General features: G+C 42.3%; 1 protein-coding gene across 8 annotated transcripts in view; it reads right to left on the reverse strand.

Annotated features, from left to right (window-relative positions):
- Positions 1–19,831, reverse strand: part of slc24a4b (solute carrier family 24 member 4b) — a 96,950-nt gene that overhangs the window by 66,969 nt on the left and 10,150 nt on the right. For all 8 annotated transcript variants that reach the window (XM_079572735.1, XM_079572734.1, XM_079572731.1 and 5 more), the window contains exon 2: positions 1,424–1,531. In XM_079572735.1, coding sequence (XP_079428861.1) covers positions 1,424–1,531 — 108 coding nt within the window. The remainder of the gene's footprint in view (positions 1–1,423; positions 1,532–19,831) is intronic.

Genomic DNA, 19,831 nt, shown 5'->3' on the forward strand with positions numbered 1-19,831 from the left:
CCAGCAGAGTCTCCTATGTGTGCACCGACAAGACGCAGCAGCGCGATCGATACGCCGCCCTTTTAATAGCCTTAACAGTGCTTATAACAGCAAGAGGCCGGCAGTATAGAGACCAAAGGACGCAGCGAAATCCAAAAGAAAACCACTGGGAATGGACTTTGGTCTTTAGTCTTTAATCACACACACATACACCCATGAATGTTGTATCTTGGCTTGTTTTAAAGGGATGTAGGGAACCCTGTGCTGCATTTTCATTGACTTTCTGACTTCAAGACACCGCAAACATGTGCAGGGAGAGATATGGGCCTCAGGAACCAGCCTCATGCTGCATGACTCAGATGTCTCTATTGTACATGTTTTTGGACGGTAAAAGAAACCAGAGAACCTGAAGAAACTAAAGCAGGCAAAGCGAGAACTTACAAACCCAACACTAGGGATGTTCAGAGTTAACCGGTCATGTAATTAGAAACAGTGAACCGGTTAATCGGTTAAGAGCCCTTTGAGTGTCACGAGCTTCATTTTTTCAAGTGTACTTTTCTACATAATGTAATTCTTCGTATCAGCGGACACTGACTGAGTCGGCATCTCCCTCTTCTCTCACCTGTCCTTCCACTGCCGCGGCCCGCGAGTACAGGCAGATCCATTTGAACAGAGTGCTGGATTGATCTATGGCCTGATGAAGAAGTAGGCCTGAAAACAGCATTTCAATTGTATTTCAGCTCCATTCCTTCCTCCTCTCACTCAGAAATGCACTTTCCACTTCATCATCATCATTTTGCCACTCCATCGTGCCGTTTTACAGACAACTCCCTCTGCCCCTTCAATGGGAGCAACGTCGACGTCACTGAGAAGGTTAGCGCCCCGTTTGGGTGAAAGGGAAGCTTGTGTCTATTGAAATGAATGGGCAGAGATCGACTGAACTTCCAATTTACATCAGAAAAAAATTGATTTGTTAAATATGAAAAGGATACAAATATATTGTTCTTAAATAAAAGCAGCTAATCTACTGCTGCTGTTGGTCAGGCTAATGTGTAATTGTTAAGAAGTTACAAAGGGCATGATATATGGCCACCAGGTGGAGCCGTTTCCCAATAATGACCATTGACTGATAGCAGCGATAAACGAAACTAATTCTTATATATTTCAACTCAAAATAAAATTTCTGCCGATGGTCTTCTGACAGTGAACTGATGTAGTTTTCCCTGTGGGTCTGACACTGGCTTGGAATCCCCAGAACAAACAAACAATCCGAGATGTCCTTATTCATTCTGCCCTTGTTTTCACCCAGAGGGGGCGGGGATCAGCCTCCTCAGACACTACCCCCAGAGATCGAGGTTTACCCGTTCATCAAACCATTGACGCTATAAATGCTGGACATGAGCTGTGTGTGTTGTAAGTAGAGAGAGAGTTGTACGGTCCAGACCTGGCTGGGAGCAGTTCTTGGACAGCGTGTCGTTGTCCAGGTCTGACGCCATGAGCCGCCGGCCCCAGTGCTCGACGTCGCCCTCCTCCTCCACCACCATGCTGTGACCTGCGGGAGAACACACATAAAGAGAAGGCATTAGGTTGGATCGTGTACACAGTATACGTATGATAAAGCGGGATAGATGAAGTTGAGGAACAACTTTTGGAAGGGTAAAAGGTCTCGCTCTCATTACTTTGGCGTTCAGACATAGGCCTGGACACAATACGAGTTTGCACTTTCAGGAGCCCGAATTCAAACCGGCACTCAGGTTTTCAGAACACTCAGGGGGTGCGAATAGACTGGAAAATGTGCAGTCAAGTAATAGCAGGTGCAAAGAGACTGGAAAAAGTGCAGTCAAGTAATAGCAACTTGAGGTATTTTATATATACAAAGGATAATATATACAATGGGTAGTGCAGAATATAAAATACTGCATCAAAATATCAAAAAGTCCACATTGGCAGTGGAAAGTTTACAGTCATAGTTCAGGTGATTGATAAAGAACTTGACTTCATTACTGGAGTAAAAGTACAGATGCCACTGGTCATGGAGTACTCCAATATAAGTAAAGGTAACTCACATTTTTATTTGAAGGTGCATTATGGAACTTTTTATGTGATTTATATACAGTATATATATATTTTTTTCTTTTTACTTTCCATGATAGTGGCCTCTATGATGGTCGAGGATCAATTGTTTTTAGAGTTTCTGGCAGGTTTTCACTGCTGACGGAGCTGCTCACTAGAAAATGTACAAAACAATTGATCCTGGAGCGTTATAGAGGCCAGCGTGATGGAATGTAAAGGTGCCATCCTAGCTGCCATTGGGTCACAAAAAGGTAAATTAAACACAAATATCAAGTTTTTATTCTGCATAAAAAGTTGCATAATGTACCTTTAAGTGAAAGTACTGAAGTATTTTAAGTAGAAAGTGCAAATCTGTTTAAGTGTTAGAAAAAAAGACTTTACAGCTTTAAAAACACAAAAATGACATCATAATGTACAGCAATACAATGGGGACAAACCCTCGTCCTTGTGGAGAGTCAGTGGCATTTGACAGTACAGCTACATAGCGCCACCTACTGTTCTGGATGTGATTATTAGGCTTCTCAAATGAACCAAAGACATGGACAAATAGACTTTTCACTTTGCAGCTTCAGTGCAGTACTTAAGTAAAACGATGTGAAGCACATAAACTGTGCCACTCCCATAGAGTTTGATCAAATCCATCCCCGTTTTGCATGCCGTCAGAAAAGGCACACCGCTGCACGAGGAGGTGACCCCTTTTTAATCCCGCTAAAGACACAGATTCATGCCGCTGTGCCGCTTTGAGCCGAAGCCGCGGTGACACGTCAAAAAGGCAGCTGTCGCGCCATTATGTCGGGGCTTGGCGAGAGGCGGGCGGGAGGGAGGAGGAAGAGGAGGGAGGGGGGGTAACTTTCATTTTTCATTCTAACTGCTCTTAAGCTGCTGTAATGAGGGCATGCAGAAAAAAAAAATGCACTCCCCGATCATTACATAAAGTCAGGCCAAACTGCAGCAGAGGCAAATTTGGCCAGGTTTAATTTGATCCAATACACAGACGAGCACAGGGTCATAAATATTAAAATCATTTACCCATGACATCATCACTGCACTCTTTTCTCTAAAAATAGGCTCGATTTTATAGAAATGTCGACCTTGATTTGAGTCTCGGAATGTAATATTTTTGCACTTGAAAACATTCAATTCCACCAAAAATAAGATGAAGTGTTCTTGATTCAAGTGCGGCAAATATCTTAAGCCGTCGTACATGGTAATCCAGTCCCCTCCAAGGCAAGGCAAGGCAAGTTTATTTGTAGAGCACAATTCATAGTGCTTCACAGTTGCATAAAAGGACAAGAAAACAGATCAAATCGATAGGTCTAGGTCCTGGAGGGAGGGAGGGAGGGAGGGAGGGAGGGAGGGAGGGAGGGTGTGGGTGGGGGACTTGTTGGTGAGTGCATTCAGTGGATTGAGTGTATTTAGTTGTCATATGATCAGGTAAAAGAACTGTTTTCAGCCTGAGTCTGAGCTGAGGCCTGTCTCACATCCTCATGAAGACTGTTCCAGATTTTTGCTGCATGAAACTGAAATGCAGCCTCACCGTGTTTCGTCCTGACTCTGGGAACCACCAGGAGGCCCCTCCCTGAAGTTCTCAGGGCCCGAGATGGTTCATAAGGCTCTAACATGTCAGAGATGTACTTGGGCGCTAAACCATGAAAAGACTTGTACACAAGCAGAGCTGTTTTAAATTCTATTCTCTGAGTGACAGGAAGCCAGTGCAGAGACCAGAGCACTGATATAATATATTTCCTGGTTCTTGTCAGGATTTCTACATTTCTCCTGTTGCCAGTAAAAGATTAGCCGCTGACGAAGCTAATCGTGAAACGTGTGGTACAGGTGACTGCTTAAGAGGAAAACTCATTAGTTGTGTCTGCAAATGGGAGAGGGCACAATGGATGGAAGATTGTTGATGGCTACAGATATTTTGGCGAAAAAACGGCCATTAAGTTGTGTTCACAAGACATCAAAGTCAATGTCAAAATGCTGAAATTCTAACTTGGTTTCTGGATAATATCTCTGTAATGGCTGGAGCTATCCACATGAAACTAAAACTGTCAGAGTTCAACATCTTCCCTCTCAGCGTATATGAACGAAGGAACTAAGAGACTGTCTTTGTAAAAGGTGTCCAAATGTGGAGACAATATTCAAAATAATATGCTTGACGTTGGTCTGATGAAAGGATTTTCCGTCATGAGATGAAGATGATTTGGACATTTCTTTCCAAAACGGTGTATCTTACCCTTTCTTCTTCAATGTACTGACTTACTGCCTGATACAATAGGTGTGTAGGGCAGCAACAAAGTCTCTCCATTTCTTCTTGCAAAGTGATGTCACTATTTCTGACTTTGCATCTGAAATATTGGAAGAAACTTTGAATGACAAAATGTTGTGGTAAAGGCTATCTGTGTTTGCTATTGAAAGTCTTATGGCCTACACAGTCTTTCTGGCTGTAAACTAGTTTTCCACTCGTGTCTTAAATTGGACCCTCTTGAGAGGACTTCATTTCTCCGTAAATGTTTTTTTTTGTCATCATCTTGTACAGCAGATTCTTGTACACGCAGAGCTAAACCTTCTATGTGGGCAAAACATTGACTTATTGCACTTCTAGAAGTTGTTATTGAATCACTATCACAATACATTATCAAGGGAACAAAGAAAAAAAAAACAGGAAACTTTAAACAGGTTTCAATTTGAAATAGTTTATCCATAAATCCCTGCATTGCTAAAGTTTGGGGAGATTTTGGTTCCTCTTCTAACTTTAATAACTACCTCCTCAAACTCCTTACAGCTCTTCTGTGTGCGCTCTATCACGCTGCGTTCAAATGCTCTTCATGAGTGGGGTTTTCCATGCCTGGACAGATTTGGCCTTTTAGCGGGCTCACATGATGCTATTGTCTGCCCCTCCGATCAGGTGACCGTCTCCCCCGTGATTAAACGCCAGCAGCAGCAAAAGGAAAGACCGACTAAGACTTACCCGGTCCAGTTGAGTGTTCCCCGTGACGGATTTACAAGTGCTGTTTCTAAATCCAACACAGGCACTCCTACAGAGAAAGGAAAGGCTGTTTCGGTTCTCTCTGGGGGGTAATAGCCTCAGAAACATCCAGGATCATGTGGGAGACTTTAGGTTGTGGTTTTGGAGACAAATAAAATGACTTTAAGGCGCCCTTTATCACTGTTTTATGAAAGCAATGAGGAGCCAGTCAACAAACAAAAGATGATTGACTGTGACCTCATGAATAAAAATAAATCAGGCGAGACACTGCAAGTTAAGGGAGGGCTGTTTAGGTATTTCAAACATATGAGAAAGTCCTTTTACAACGACACACTTCAGTATTATCTTACCTAAACAACCGGATTAAAAACACTGACAAGGGCTTATTGTTTTGCCTGGATCTGTGCTGGGAACGTGTTTGAAGCCACAATGATACACAGAGGATTCCCATTGGAGAAAGCTACAGCTGTAAGCCCTGATTAAGCATGTGGAAACAATAAATAAGCATCAATAAAGTCAATAAAGCAGCCTCTAACATGGTCACATTTTAAACGTCACAAATTACCTTTAATGTCATTTGTGAGAAATTCAACAAGCTGTCGTTTGTTGCACACTTCTCATCAACAATGAGCTGTAGCCGATCGGAGCAGGCTGATCTAGCCTTTAGCTACAGGCCACCAGCACTAAACACAAATAGTTCCCTGTATTCATGTGTAGTGGCTGGAGGCTTAAATACAGGGGAGACCTTGGTGTAGACCATGGGTGTGTTATTAAAGGCAGTTAGCAAAGAGGAGTTGGCCACAGAACAGTTATTTTCAAAGACCCAGCTAAGCTTTGTTCAGAGTCAGAAGCATCTGAAACATGTGCACAGGTGTCCAAAGGTGCTCAGAGTCTGACGTGCAATCAAAGAGGCTTTTGATGTGATTTTGATACTTCAGACACGTTCTGTCTGAACATATCATAACACATGCATTTGTAGGAACAGGCTCAGATCAGATAGCTACAGGAATTTCTATGATTTCTATGGTCAATACCCGAGGAGTTTGCATCATGTTATGATGAAATATCCCATGCACAGAGCCATGGAAAGGAAAGGAACCAAGATAGAACCATGTATTTCATTTGGTTCCATTTATTGGCAGTCAAACTACTGCAATGAAAGTAAATATGTACTTTCACTATCGGCTATTTTTCTAAAAGCAGCGTCGGTATCGGTCATCTGGGCCGACCTCCAAAGCCCAGGATTGTACATTGAGAGGAGTCCATCCTGAGGTCAGGCAGCAGCAGGCCGTGGACAGATTGTGCATAAGGCTGAAAGCTACAGCCTGCTGCTCTGCTCCTCCCAGGACTGGGACAAAAAAATAAAAACACTACAGGCATCTACTGTGGGCAACCTGTCCTTCAACCAGCAGCTTCTCCTCGTTCATCTCTACGGACACTTGGCACTGAAACCTTTGAATAAATAGAGTTTATTCACAATAAAGTCAAGGTACAGCTGAGGTAGATACTAAAGTCTAAAGTCATCTCTCCAAAGATGCTACAAGGTAAAAAAAAAGATGTCAAAGCTTACTGATACAAAAAAAGTTGAAAACACAAAAACTACTTCTTAAAAAGATACCACAATTATGGTTTCTGTGGGTCAAAAATAAGGCCTTAAACGGTTTATAAAACATTAAATTGGAATCCAAATGTCATTAACACTAAATGTGTGTTTGAAAATATTGACGTGCTGAACGTAAGTCACTCCACACTCAGAAGATACAATTATGGTCCAAAACATATTCAACTGAAGGTTTCTTTGTTTTCTTGTTTGTTTATGCTTTATGCAGGTCAAAGCAAAGCACTCTCATGATAAACCCTATAATAACCTAAACAGACCATGTACTCCTGCATATCAACTACAAGACTAGTGCACTGAACACTTGCCGGTATCGTTACATTTTTCCCCATACCAATACTTTAACGATACTTGGTTTTCAATACCGATACATGAACAATACTTTTTTCCGATACCTATACTAAAATATTTGTCGTCTAGAACCAGGAAACAGAACAGTAATGTGTGGAAGATCTGCACATTTACAATAATGGATTCATCCCAATGTCAAGAAATGTGTGAACAATGGAGAATAATTAGGGAGATATTGTGGCAAAAATAAGGACACATTTTGTAACAACAAATAACAGAAATTGAAAAACAAATTGTGGACAAAATGGGGGAAATAGGGCCGCTCCTGGAACCGCCACAGAGGGGGTTTCGTGCCCCTGGTAGGGTCTCCCATGGCAAACAGGTCCTATAGGTGACGGGTCAGACAAAGAGCGGTTCAGAAACCCCTTATGAGAGACCAACAGGCCCGGTTAGTTATATTAGTAATAAAAAAATTGCACAAATGAGGGAATTTAAAAAAAAAATTGGGGGGAAATTTAGAAGAAAATTGTGTAAAAAAATTGGGACAAATGGGCAAACAGTTAGCATTTTTAAATAGGGGAACAAAATTGGGGAAAAATTAATAGAATCAATATTTAAGCTGAGACAACCTCGTAGCTTCCTTTAATCTAAACTTGGATCTAAAGATACAAGACTTTTTTTCAGTACCTGCTTTTTTTTATTTATTTTTTTACTTTATTTTAACAATGCTGACATACATACCACTTACAAGACAACACATTGACATAAGACAGTACAGAAAAGGGAATGGAATGTGTATGAAGGCAACATAAAGAGAAAATAAAATTGTAGTGTGTGTGAGTGAGAATGTGTGTGTGTGGTTATACGTTTCCTTTTGTTCTAAACATGTTGACCTAATTTACAAGCGTAAGTTTCAGCTAGAGAGCAAAAAAAAAAAAAAAAGGAAAAAATTAAAATTAAAAAAAGAAAAGGGACAAAACTCGAAACATGTTTGCTTATAAAATATCATTTTGGCTTACTAATTCAAGTGCTGCTTCGCTCGTCACTACCTCTGTTGAATGATTCTTGCTGGGATTTGTAGGGATTATGCAGACTACGATTGGGATTCCCATTACATATAAGTACATATACACACATGAATATTTCTCCCTTTTCCTGTTTGTATTGTATTTCATTTGAAAGGTTTGTGTTATTGTTATTGTGAAAATACCTGCTTTTGATACTTCAATTTTTTCGATACTAGTAGAACCTGAACACCAGACTGGTATGGTTTAATAAGTACCCAGCCGTAGTCAGGAAGTGGTGCTTTTACAATCAGGATCACTGCAGTGCACACATGGCCTGTTGCCGATAGCTAGTATAGGTTTAAACTGCTTTATTTCAGTTTTCCACACAGTCACATTATTCCAAAGCACATTTGACAGAACAAAGATCCAAAACTTGGGACTGTCCACATAAACTGGACACACTAGCCTAAACACTTTGAGACTGTAGCTACTAAATGGGCGGAAGGAATTGTTTTGACATCGGGGTTTGTTGGAACTCCTTGGTCCATTTTACACTGGACGGCTAATCTGAATCCGATCCGAGTGTGCGGGAAACTCGCGTGATGGACTTCGCCGCAACAATACGTTCTTTCAAAGCAGTTCTCTGCAGATACACGACACGCATTAGCGGCAGGTCAGACAGGTCCAGGCAGCGTGCTTCCTGAAGACAACAATACATATTCCTAGAAGTGGAACAGAAGTCCATTAGTCACGCCTTTGTCAACCTCCTTTTTCAAAGACACTTCAGACTTTTGCCTTTTTCTATCGCTGCCATCTCCCAGAAAGGAAATGACCATAATTGGACTACGGCGTCATCTCGGTCGCCTTTCATGCTACACGTGGATACCAAACTTGTCAATATTTGTGACTGAATAAGCGTGCGAGAGACGAGGGAGCGCGGTGATGTTGTAGCAATTTCCTGAAAACCTACGTCTCGAACAACAATCGATTATGGGCTTCTTCAGTGTTTGTGCTATGACATAACCGCTGTGACATTTTGTTTTCGCCGTTATCTACTGAATGGACTTTTCAGCTGCTAGACTGAGGCTCATTCTTCTCCGGATGAATTCAGACGACACACACTAACCACAAGAGAACGCCAACTCTGTGTCTGTGGCACATTTGTTTGGGTTACATATATCCATGTGTGCGGCACACAACAACATTTAATGCCAGGTTTGGTAAGAGCCAAAAACTATTTAGATACATGATCAAGGCAATTAACGTGCACGGGATGTTGCTTCCATGTCATCTTTAGTCATTGTTTCATGCACAGGGTCAATTTCATTCAAAGCCTACCCTCCAACGTTAAGAAGAAGAGGCAACACAAATAATGTAGTATTTAAATGTAATTTAGTTTGTAAGATGTGTTCTTGGGTTGCCTTAAGCTGCAAATTAAGTGCTATTTTCACTGTATGTGAACTAGCATTTCCTCATTTGAAAGCCAAGAACCTCCAGAGTTCAGTCACTGAGTTTTAAAGGAACAGGCCACCGTTTCTCCATACTGAGATATGTTCTTACCTGAGCTTAGACGAGTTGATACGTACCTGTCTGGTCTTTGTGCGTGCCTGTGGAAGAGCGTGGTCGCTTCCAATTTCACCCCTGTTTGGGGCCATAGGAATACATTGGGAGAGGCCAAATGCCAACAACATCTTTGGCCTTTTTGCGTGACTGAGGGTCTAAGCTCAGGTAAGAACATATCTCAGTATGGAAAAACAGTGGCATTATGCTGTGTGCTTGTGTTTGGCGATCATTTCAAACCCAGCTGGGGTTTGGGGCAGGAGCTGCTGAAACAGGTGGAGACGGTCAGAGCTCGAGGAGACAAACTTTCTCTGTTCAGCAAATCATGTGCTGGAAAAGTAACAGGCACATGCAGCTCCAGCCAAATCTAAAATCTTCTCAACTCGAGCTTACAGCCTATAGGCCAGAGTAACGCCTCATTTGAAAGCTAAGACTTACAAAACTGTATATGATCTTTTTGTTGCGTGTTTTCTGTTCATCCCCATACGTGCATATCATTATACTGTGTCTCATTGTAACATCTTTACAGCCAGTAATATAATGTTTGATGTAAATATGAGGCTACCCACTTTAACTTTAATAACTTTGCTACCCACTCACGTCCACTATCCTCCTTGATAATGTGTGGAAGATCTGCAAATGTACAACATCAGGTTTATCTCCAATGTCAAGAAATGTGTGAGAAATGGGCAATAATTTGGGAGGAAATTGGGAGAAATTGTGGCACAAATAAGAAAAAAAAGGGGAGGGGGGCAATGGAAAAAAATGGGGAAATAGGGAAAATATTAGTAATTAAAAAACACACAAAAATGAGGGGGAAAATTAGAAAAAGTTGGGGCTATAATAAGAAAAAATGTTAAAATGGGGGGGAAAAATGTGAAAAAATTTGACATGTATCAAAAACCTGGATCTAAAGATAGAAGATTTTGTTTTTGTTGCATTTTTTCTATACTGGTCGTACCTAAACGTTCTTTCCGATCCCAATCTGGTACCATTTAACGGTACGTAGCCCTATGAGTGACCGATCGCGCCTGTGGCTTTGATGGATGAGTCAAACACAGGTCAACACTTTACGCCCCCCCCCCCCCCCCGCGCGAGTCAGAAGGCCAGACGCTCTACAATATCCAGCGCTCCAGTACAGTGCACGTTGTTACGAAAACATTTGCATTTCGACAACACCTTTCTGCTTTGTCTTGAATAAACGTCTCATTTTCCAAGGCTGTCTGAATCACTGCTCGACGCCTGCGGCTGCGCTTTTGTTACAATCATTTGCATTTCACAGTCTCCGGAGACGAGCGGGAGACAAACAGGAGACGAATGGCCTAGAATTCTGCCAACCTCCGGAAACAAAAGCACCCGACGCAAAACACCACGTTCTGCAATTAACCTGGTACAAGCTGCACTAACGGGCCACGCACAGGCCTGTTGTTAAAATGTGATATGTGTAATCTATGATATGTCACATTGCAGCACATTAGGATCAAAGCTGGTTTAACGGGTACAACGGTGAAGGTCAGGGTCAAGGATATCTCTCTCTTTTTGATTCTGAAACAAAACTGATATACAAAAGTAGGAATAAGTTTGTTATCAGATGAGCGTATGAAACAGCTCCAGCTAACAACTTAAATAATTATTGTTGGCAACGCCTAAGCAAGCAGCAACTTCCCTCTCTCTTGGTACAGCTGTGTTTTTCTGCAAACTGCATTTATATTTTTCTGCGCTCCACATCGTTTTCTTGGATACTATTGTACAACTTTGCTGTGTTTTTTTTTTTTTTACTGCAGAGAGCTTTTAAAGGAACAGGCCACCGTTTTTCCACACTGAGATATGTTCTTACCTGAGCTTAGACGAGTTGATGGTCTTTGTGCCCGTGGAGGAGCGTGGTCACTTCACCCCCGTTTGGAGCTATAGGAATATACTGGGAGAGGCTAAATGCTAACAACATCTTTGGTCGTTTTGCGTGACTGAGGACACGCATAGAGACCAGACAGGTACGTATCAACTCATCTAAGCTCAGGTAAGAACAGATCTCAGTATGGAAAAATGAGGGCTTGTTCCTTTAAAAAGACACTCAGAGCCCCCTCACACCTGCAGCACAGTGGAGGCTGGGTACCGTTAAATGATACCAGTCTGGTATCAGAGAAAACTGTTTTGCTACTATCGGTATAGAACAAAAAGTACTGAAAGCAGGTATTGAAACAAATCTATCTTTAGATCCAAGTGTTGCTGCTGTTGGTCCAGGGACAGGATTAAAGGAAGTGTCATGGTTGTTTCAGCACAAAAAATAAATGTTTTTTTCCCACATTCCCTCCCTACTATTTTAAGGCTGCAACTAACGATTATTTTTCTATCGATTAATCTATCGATTATTTTTTCGATTAATCGATTAATCTATCGATTATTTTTTCGATTAATCGATCGATTATTTTTCATGTTACCGATTATTTTTTCATTTAAAATGAAGAAAAAAACATTGATGTGTCCAAATGGCATGGCTTTTATATATTTATTTACTACTAGTCTATTTTCCCCACTTTTTAAAATAGTAAATGGCAAATGGGCCCATTCTCTCACTTCTGGCCCTGACCCACAGTTTGGGAACCGCTGATTTAAAACTAACTGAAACCTGCACCTGACGGTTATTTCTGTCTGACCACTGAGAATTAGCCTGTGAGTCGCCCAATTCGTTATAGACTGTGCACATTCAGAGAACCAGAGTTACTGTAAGTTACTGTGCTCGTGAGAACCATGTGGATTCAACTCCTCTTTGAGACAAAAAGGCCACGGAGAACGGCTTTTTACTCTCGTCTATCCATCAAACTACTGTCCTGATTCTCCGCTAGACACGACAACAAGAGAGTTTAAATGAGTGTGTGGCCGATGCCCCGAGTCTGCGCAGAGAAAACATGAGAACAGCGCCCGGGACACGGGGACGGGATGCAGCCGCGGAGGAGCCGCGCATGAGGGCAGCATGAGGCGAAGCGAGAACCGGGAGACAGACAGCCGAGCGGGGCACGAGCGGAGAAGTAGCCTACTCGCGTGTTGGGAGAGACGGGGAAGGCGGTCGGTCTCTCCTGCTCATTCACTTGCAGACTGCTCCGTTTTGGTTTTATATGTGGCAAAGTAGGCGGAGAGTGAGTGCGCGTCAGAGCCTATCCCCGTAACAACGCGTTGATTAATAAGTGAAACAACACCGTAGTTTGACTGAGATGCGCGGCCCTTGCAGCCGCGGGTGTTTTCGTTTCACATGTTCGTTCATAGCCGTTGTGCTGTAGCCTGGCTAACGCCAGACTAAAATCACAAGTGATATTGCAGTTCGAAATGATTGGAGCGCACACAGCAGTCTGGCGTTAGCCAGGTTAGTTGTGCTGCTGTGATATGACATTTCCGCTCGACAGTGTGCAAACAACAACATTATTAGGCCGTTTCTGGAAATACTCCCACACTTTTGACGACTTTTGCCGTGCTTTTTCCCCCTCGGTCGCAGCGTTTGCATTACGCGCAGCCATGCTGGAAGTGAAATGTAAACAAGCGACGCGTCGACGCACAAAAACGGCGTCGACGTATTTACGTAATCGACGACGTCGACGACGTCGACGCGTCGTTGCAGCCTTATACTATTTCCCCTATTTTTTCCCCTGCACATGAACACAAGCACGAGATTCTGTGAATAGGCCATTCCTCATTTGAAAGCTATGAACCTCTAGAGTCCAGCAACTACACTTGCACCGATTATGAGAGTAGTTTTATGTTTATTCCCAAACAGGTTTAAACTTTAGGATCTAGCAACAATAACAGTGGAGCCAATTCCTGAGACACAGACAGATAAGACATTTACAACGTACAAAACACTCGACACACCCTCACTTTAATACCAAGTTGTTTTTCATCAAGAAAATACTTTTTACTCTTTTGCTCTTTTTGAGTCTGTGCAAACCAAAAAACGATTAATCGACAATTACTGTAATAATTTCAATAATCAAATTAGTTGACATTTTTTTCCCCCTTAAAGGAATAGTTCACCATTTTTCCATACTGAGATAGGTTCTTACCTGAGCTTAGATGAGTTGGTGCTGTCCGGTCTTTGTGCGTGCCCTTAGTCACACAAAACGACCAAAGATGTTGTTAGCATTTGGCCTCTCCCAGTACATTCCTGCTCCAAGCAGGGTGAAGTTAGAAGCGACCAAGCTCTTCCATGGGTACAAAGACCAGACAGGTACGTATCAACTCGTCTAAGCTCAGGTAAGAACATATCTCAGTATGGAAAAACTATGAACTATTGCTTTAACATCTTCGTTTTAATGTCACAGTAAAAAATAGACACAACTCTCCCTTTGTTTTATGACATTTTGCCGTAATTTTTCCAGGAAATCACTAAAACATCACAGCACTCCCTCGTCTTATCCATTCACAAATATTAGCATGTTTGGTATACACGTGTAGCACAAGGCTGTAATCCACATATTGGCCTTTCCTTTCTGGGAGACAGACCTATATGAGGTTTTCCATAAAGCCATGGGTGGGGCACCGATGGCCGTTGGGTCGTGTGTCGTCATGTGACTGTGTGGAGCGGAGGAGGATAGACCAAGGACAGGCATCAATCACTCATGTGTCGGCCCCGTGACGGCAGCTCGTCTCCGGGGTGTCACCTCCGCTCTGTCCCCTCCCTGTCAGCCCCGGCCCCCACACCCCCCCAGCAGCCAACGGGTCTGACGGAGCCTTGTGAAAATGTCTATTCAATCAGAAATAGAAACTTAATAATTAAAACAAAAGCCGAGCCCAACTGAGCACGGGCCTGTGTGTTTGTTTACGACTGCAGAAGGTCATACATGAACTCAGGCCCCAGTGTTGTCTCAGAAAAGTCTCCAAAAGAGGTGACGATATCCAAAAACATGGGCAGTTGGACCTCATCTCCAACAGGTTAAACAACTGCTGCTTCACTGTTCAGAGATTTCAATCAAAATTAGTTTTCTATGCACCCGCCAAGTCCCCGGAACGTTCAGCTGAGGTTTTGACCGCAGGTATGGCTGAGGTCAGTCAGTGGCTCATTCAAAATCAGTTGGTGCTAAATTTGACTAAAACTGTGTCAATGTGTTCTATAAAAAGACAAAATGTAGAGCAAAATGTTCATTCTTTTAAATTTAAATACCTTGGATTGGTCCTCAACCTCCAACTAAAATTTGACAAACATCTCAAAAACTATACAAATTAGACACTTTATGCCTTCTGTGCATGATGTGATGATATTCTCATGTATATCATACTGCATGACAGCATGAGCCCGGGCCACGCCCTCAGACACAAAACACATCAGGTCATTATACAAATCAAGCTATAAAGATCATGGACTAAAACCCAGTCCGCTACAATTACTGCAATATTCTCCAGAAGTATAAACTGTTAAATCGCTAAAGCTTTCAAAGCTTATGTTTTCAAAAACTAACTTTCAAATGTGTCAATAACCTGCACCTGAGCCGCTCAGTTCATTTATAGAGAGACAAAACAGCAACAGAGTCGCAGAGGCTCCGTCCATATAACTGATTCACACCACAAGACTTCATTTGGTCATAGCCTTTACGTATAAAAGTGCAAAGTTGTGGAACTCATTACACACTGAACTTAAAACCGTGACAGAGTTTAAATTGTTCTCAAGTTAAGGCTGAAATCAAAACGGGAACATACCCATTCGTGAATAGTCCTGAGTGTGATTTATACGGCAAGTTTTTAGGATGAAATGGAACTTTTAATGTAGTGTAGAAAAGCCCAACCAGGGACTGGAGTGGAAAATTATCACTATCTATAAAGTCTTTTTGCATCTACTGCAAGCTTGTTTTGTGCTATGTTGAATTGCAATGCCCCTGTCAAAGAAATAAATGGATAAATAAATAGAGCTGAGTCATATACACTCCTGTCCTAGAGATGCACATACTGATCAATTTCTGAAAGTCTGTATTTTAAAATGTTTTACAACAACAACAACAAAACACGGATGTATAATTTACTATCCTAATACTTTTCTAAGGTCCTTCCCTTCGCTGATCCCAGACACTCATCACAATCACTTTGACCAATGACACAAGTGTGAACCTGCCTGTCAGGTCCAATCAGGACGTGTTTATTTTCAAACTTCACTCTCTCCTCAGTTTGCAATCTTACAGACGATCTTTAACCGGTGGGTAATCGGTTGCTTAACCGGACAATTTTTAAAGGGGGGGTATTATGCAAAATTGACTTTTTCAAGCTTTACATCATGTTATTATGTCATTCCCTCATTAAAAACATGCCTGAACTGTTGCCTTGGCACATTCACGCATTTTTGAGTAATCTGTAAAAACTCTGATGGCGGCCATTTTAGGGATAGGTTTGCCTGATTCCTCCTCAGAACGCCCCCACCTCCTGGAGACGCCTCCGAGCTTTCGTCACCAGCCGAGTAACCAACCACTGCTCCTCAGCAGAGCCCCCTCCCCACTAATGCCACAGACAGAGTGTGGACGGGGCGTGTCGGAAAGGGTCAGAGGTTCTTAAAGAGACAGAGGCAGCTATTCTAATTCACTGCATTTACAGACCAACAGAAGGTTTGGTCATCATTGTAATGTGCTATAGACTGGTGCAATGTGATTGAAAAAAGCATAATACCCCCTCTTTAAAAACATTTTTTAGGACAAAGTACAGGCTTGCATATTTTAGGGAAGGGATTATCTGTTTACTTTCCAACAACTTCTTTACATTCAGATGGTCCTTCATGTTCGGTCTTCTATGCAGCTTAAACAGAGCCATGTGGAGTTGATGGAACTTTCTTTTAGTATCTATGGGAGAGTGATTATTAATATATGATTATGAATGATTCATTGAAATAAAAAAATGCTTGTGGAGCATTTCTAAATTTAAAATTAAATGAAAAGGAATTCTCATTTCCCTGGGAGTCCTGGCCCCAGATTCAGATTTCCGACACTTTATCTGTCCCACATGGGGCAATTCCCTCAGAGCAGAAAACAAAAAACAAACAAGCAAACCAAATAAATACAGCCTCACAAACAGCAAACACAGATGAACTCATACATGAATATCTGCAAAGAGACAACCTCAAATTAAAGAGTTCAAGAGGGGAACCAATTGTACATGTTTTTAGTGATCAGGGACACCTGCACAGAAACGGGGAGAACACACAGAAAGGGCCCGTCCAGGTGACAAATTATTAAAAATATTAACCAACCTGGACAGTACTAGGCTGGTCTTACCAGACCCTCGTACGCAGTACAGAGCGTCTGGATCTTCACAACTAAGCTCCGTTATCAGGTGGGAGGGGGAACTCCTTTGAAACCATTGGATCTGATTATAGCTAGCGTTTGGCCGTGACGTATGTAATGCGCCCGAGTGAGTGAGGCAGCTATGACTCTTGCGGACAGGAGCCTTCCATTTCAAATTCTGGATATTTGGGAGCCGAGCCAGAACGGATTGAAGAGCTTCCATTACTTTTGTATCCGCCGCCATTAACAATCTACAACCAGAAAATCCAGTACAAATGCTTGACGTCACCTCCAAGCCCCGCCTCCCCCGCTCGCTGAATGGCAGGTTGAAATTCAACCCATGTAACGCGGCCACTGAGATCAGCCCCAGACGTACATGTAGGGGAATGATAATTGACCGGAGTTTACGGATGGTTTATGGATGGCTAAGGCCAGGCTGGGACGGTGTCTCCATTGTCACTTTACTGTACTGCAGGCGCTCCCATGCTTTACATGGACTGGTGCCGAGTTTTTGGAAACTGATCTCGAAAACTCCGATGACAATGATTTGTTTTCAAAATAAAGCTGAAAATAAAACGACGCCAAAATATAGTGCAAGTATAGCTTTCCTTGGAAAATAATACACAAATACTCCTCAGTCTACCCTGTGTACCCTGGAAACCAAACTGAACAGCCACGTCAACTGCCACCCCTCGAGTCGAATCGTGTTTGTCCATTTAACCGTTTCCTCCCATTACGCACAAACCTACGCCGGCGCATTAGCAGTCGTGACCGCGCTTGTAGCACAACAACGGCGTACTCCCATCAGATCCTCTCCATCTGGACGACTCTCCCACGCGGCCATCAATCAGGTGCTGCCCACTGGACTCACGATTCTCTCCCTGTTCATGCGAGCAACGCGACGAGGCCAAAATCTGATTATCCTCTTGGCGTTACTCAGCCGCCTCGCTCTGCTCCGCTCGTGCGCCCGCCGAGCTCCACCGCGGAGTGGAATGATGGGTTTGTGCGGAAAAGTGACACCTGAAGTTAAATCGAATGCTTTTAATGTGATTATTATTGCTCGAATGCTCCAGTTCTAAGGCCACAAACAAACAAACAAAATAAATCTGTGCAAATTGTAAACATTCCATCAAACAGAGGATTGTAACCTGCGAGAGCCAGATTGATATTTCAGTGCCAACAACGTTAGCACCGATATCAATCTGGGATGGCTCCAGCTCAAATCGTTTGGAGAAGGGACGCACTTTTGGAAATGTGATGCGTGTTTGTAAAGTACATGGCAGTTTGTGTTAATTAGCATCCACTCAGTCCAAACCACTTTTGGTTTGGAGCCAATCAAATGGGAGAGAGCAGCACAAGATTTACAAGGATTCTAGTGTGTTTGTGGGAACTCACAAACACAGAAAATTCAAAGGCGAGGTTAAATTTCAGTATTCAAAAGAAAATGGGATATAGGAACATTCTGACCAAAAACTCTGTACAATTTGGTTTTGGTTTATTTCGGTTTGGTCATTTACAAATGATTCAAAACACTCAAAACATAAAAGTCAAGCAATAAACACAATAAATGAGCAGGCACAGGCAGAAGCTTATTGTGCTTGCCCTTCACTTTTAAATCATAAATGCAGCACGTTAATGGTAACAACCATCCGTTCGCAGAATTAACACGGGTGGACCATTGTCATCTCCATTTTCCGCTAATTTTCATTCTGTCAAATATTTTTCCATTATTATTCTCTTGTAAATATTTTTGAACTGAAAAAGAGGCGTAGCTTGGTTTAACTCATTGCAGCAGCTATTCCATAATTTAACTCCTTTTCTTGATAAACAGTGTTTTCTTAATGTAGAATGTACTTGTGGTGGATTAAATATACACGTTCCTTTGAGATTATAGTTACTTTCTCGCTGGGTAAACAATATTTGCAAGCATTTAGGGATTTTATTATGTTTAGCTTGGTAAATAAACGTTATTTCCCAAGAAAGTTAGATTTAATGCCAGTTTGAGTCAAATGTAATGCATTTTAATGATATAGACCAGGGGTCCCCAACAGGCGGCTGAAAGGGAAAATCCGACTCACGAGATGATTCAATCCGGCCCCTGACTTGTAGACACAAATTCTTAAGTATGTAAGCCTCTAGCCCAATCCTGTGCGAAGTTATGAATTTTTAAAGAAATAACCAGAATGCTCACTCCAGCCACTAGGGGGCAGCTTAAAGAAAGAAAGGAAAGAATTCCACACGTGTCCAGCAGAGGGCACTGACATAAGAAGAGATCAGGATATAAACAACACATTACAGCCATGTGGTAAATGGACGGTCTGCCCCTGGGCGGTGGTGGCTACAATATTAACTTACCACCTGAGTGCTGAGTGAATGAATAATGACCACAGTAAAGCAGAAACCTGTGACACAGGCTTGTTAAGTGTAAGCCGAGGATACAGTCCTGTCAGGCTCATTATTCATTTATTGAAAAAAGGTTCCATAATCAAAACAAATTTTACTGGAGCTTTTGTTTATGGACCCCGGCGATACACTCCCGATATATTTTGGCCCAGCCAAATGTATAGACCCCTGATATAAGCCTTTATGTTGGCACATTGACCCTGTATAAAGGATTTACAAACTATGAATAAATAAATGTGGAAAAAAGTTAGAAAGAAGGAGTCAAGGACACAGACTAGTGGTTCTCAAACTGTGGTTAGCAGTGCCTCCGCTCCCTATGTGCTGATAACGCACTGCGTGTACGGCACCACGTCTCCGAGGGGCACCAGTTCAGTATTTGCTCCGCCGTCTTAGTAATGCAGCTGCCCACATTCAATGAGGACCCTGAGAAAGAGTTCGAGATCAGTGTGGCCAATGCAACCGACGATACAACGCAAATCAATCTCTTTGCAACACGAGAATACTTCCAAACATCAAATCAAACACAAAGATCCTAACAAAACAGTGTCATGTGGTGTTGTCTGGGGCCTGCGCTCAAAGAGGCAAGTGAGAACGGAAAGAGGGGATGGGGCGGATTAGACTATTAATCCGCTACATCTAAACCATTAAAAGAATCTGCTTTGGG

Source organism: Gobius niger (assembly GCF_951799975.1).
Source record: "Gobius niger genome assembly, chromosome: 15".
Taxonomy (NCBI): Eukaryota; Metazoa; Chordata; class Actinopteri; order Gobiiformes; family Gobiidae; genus Gobius; species Gobius niger.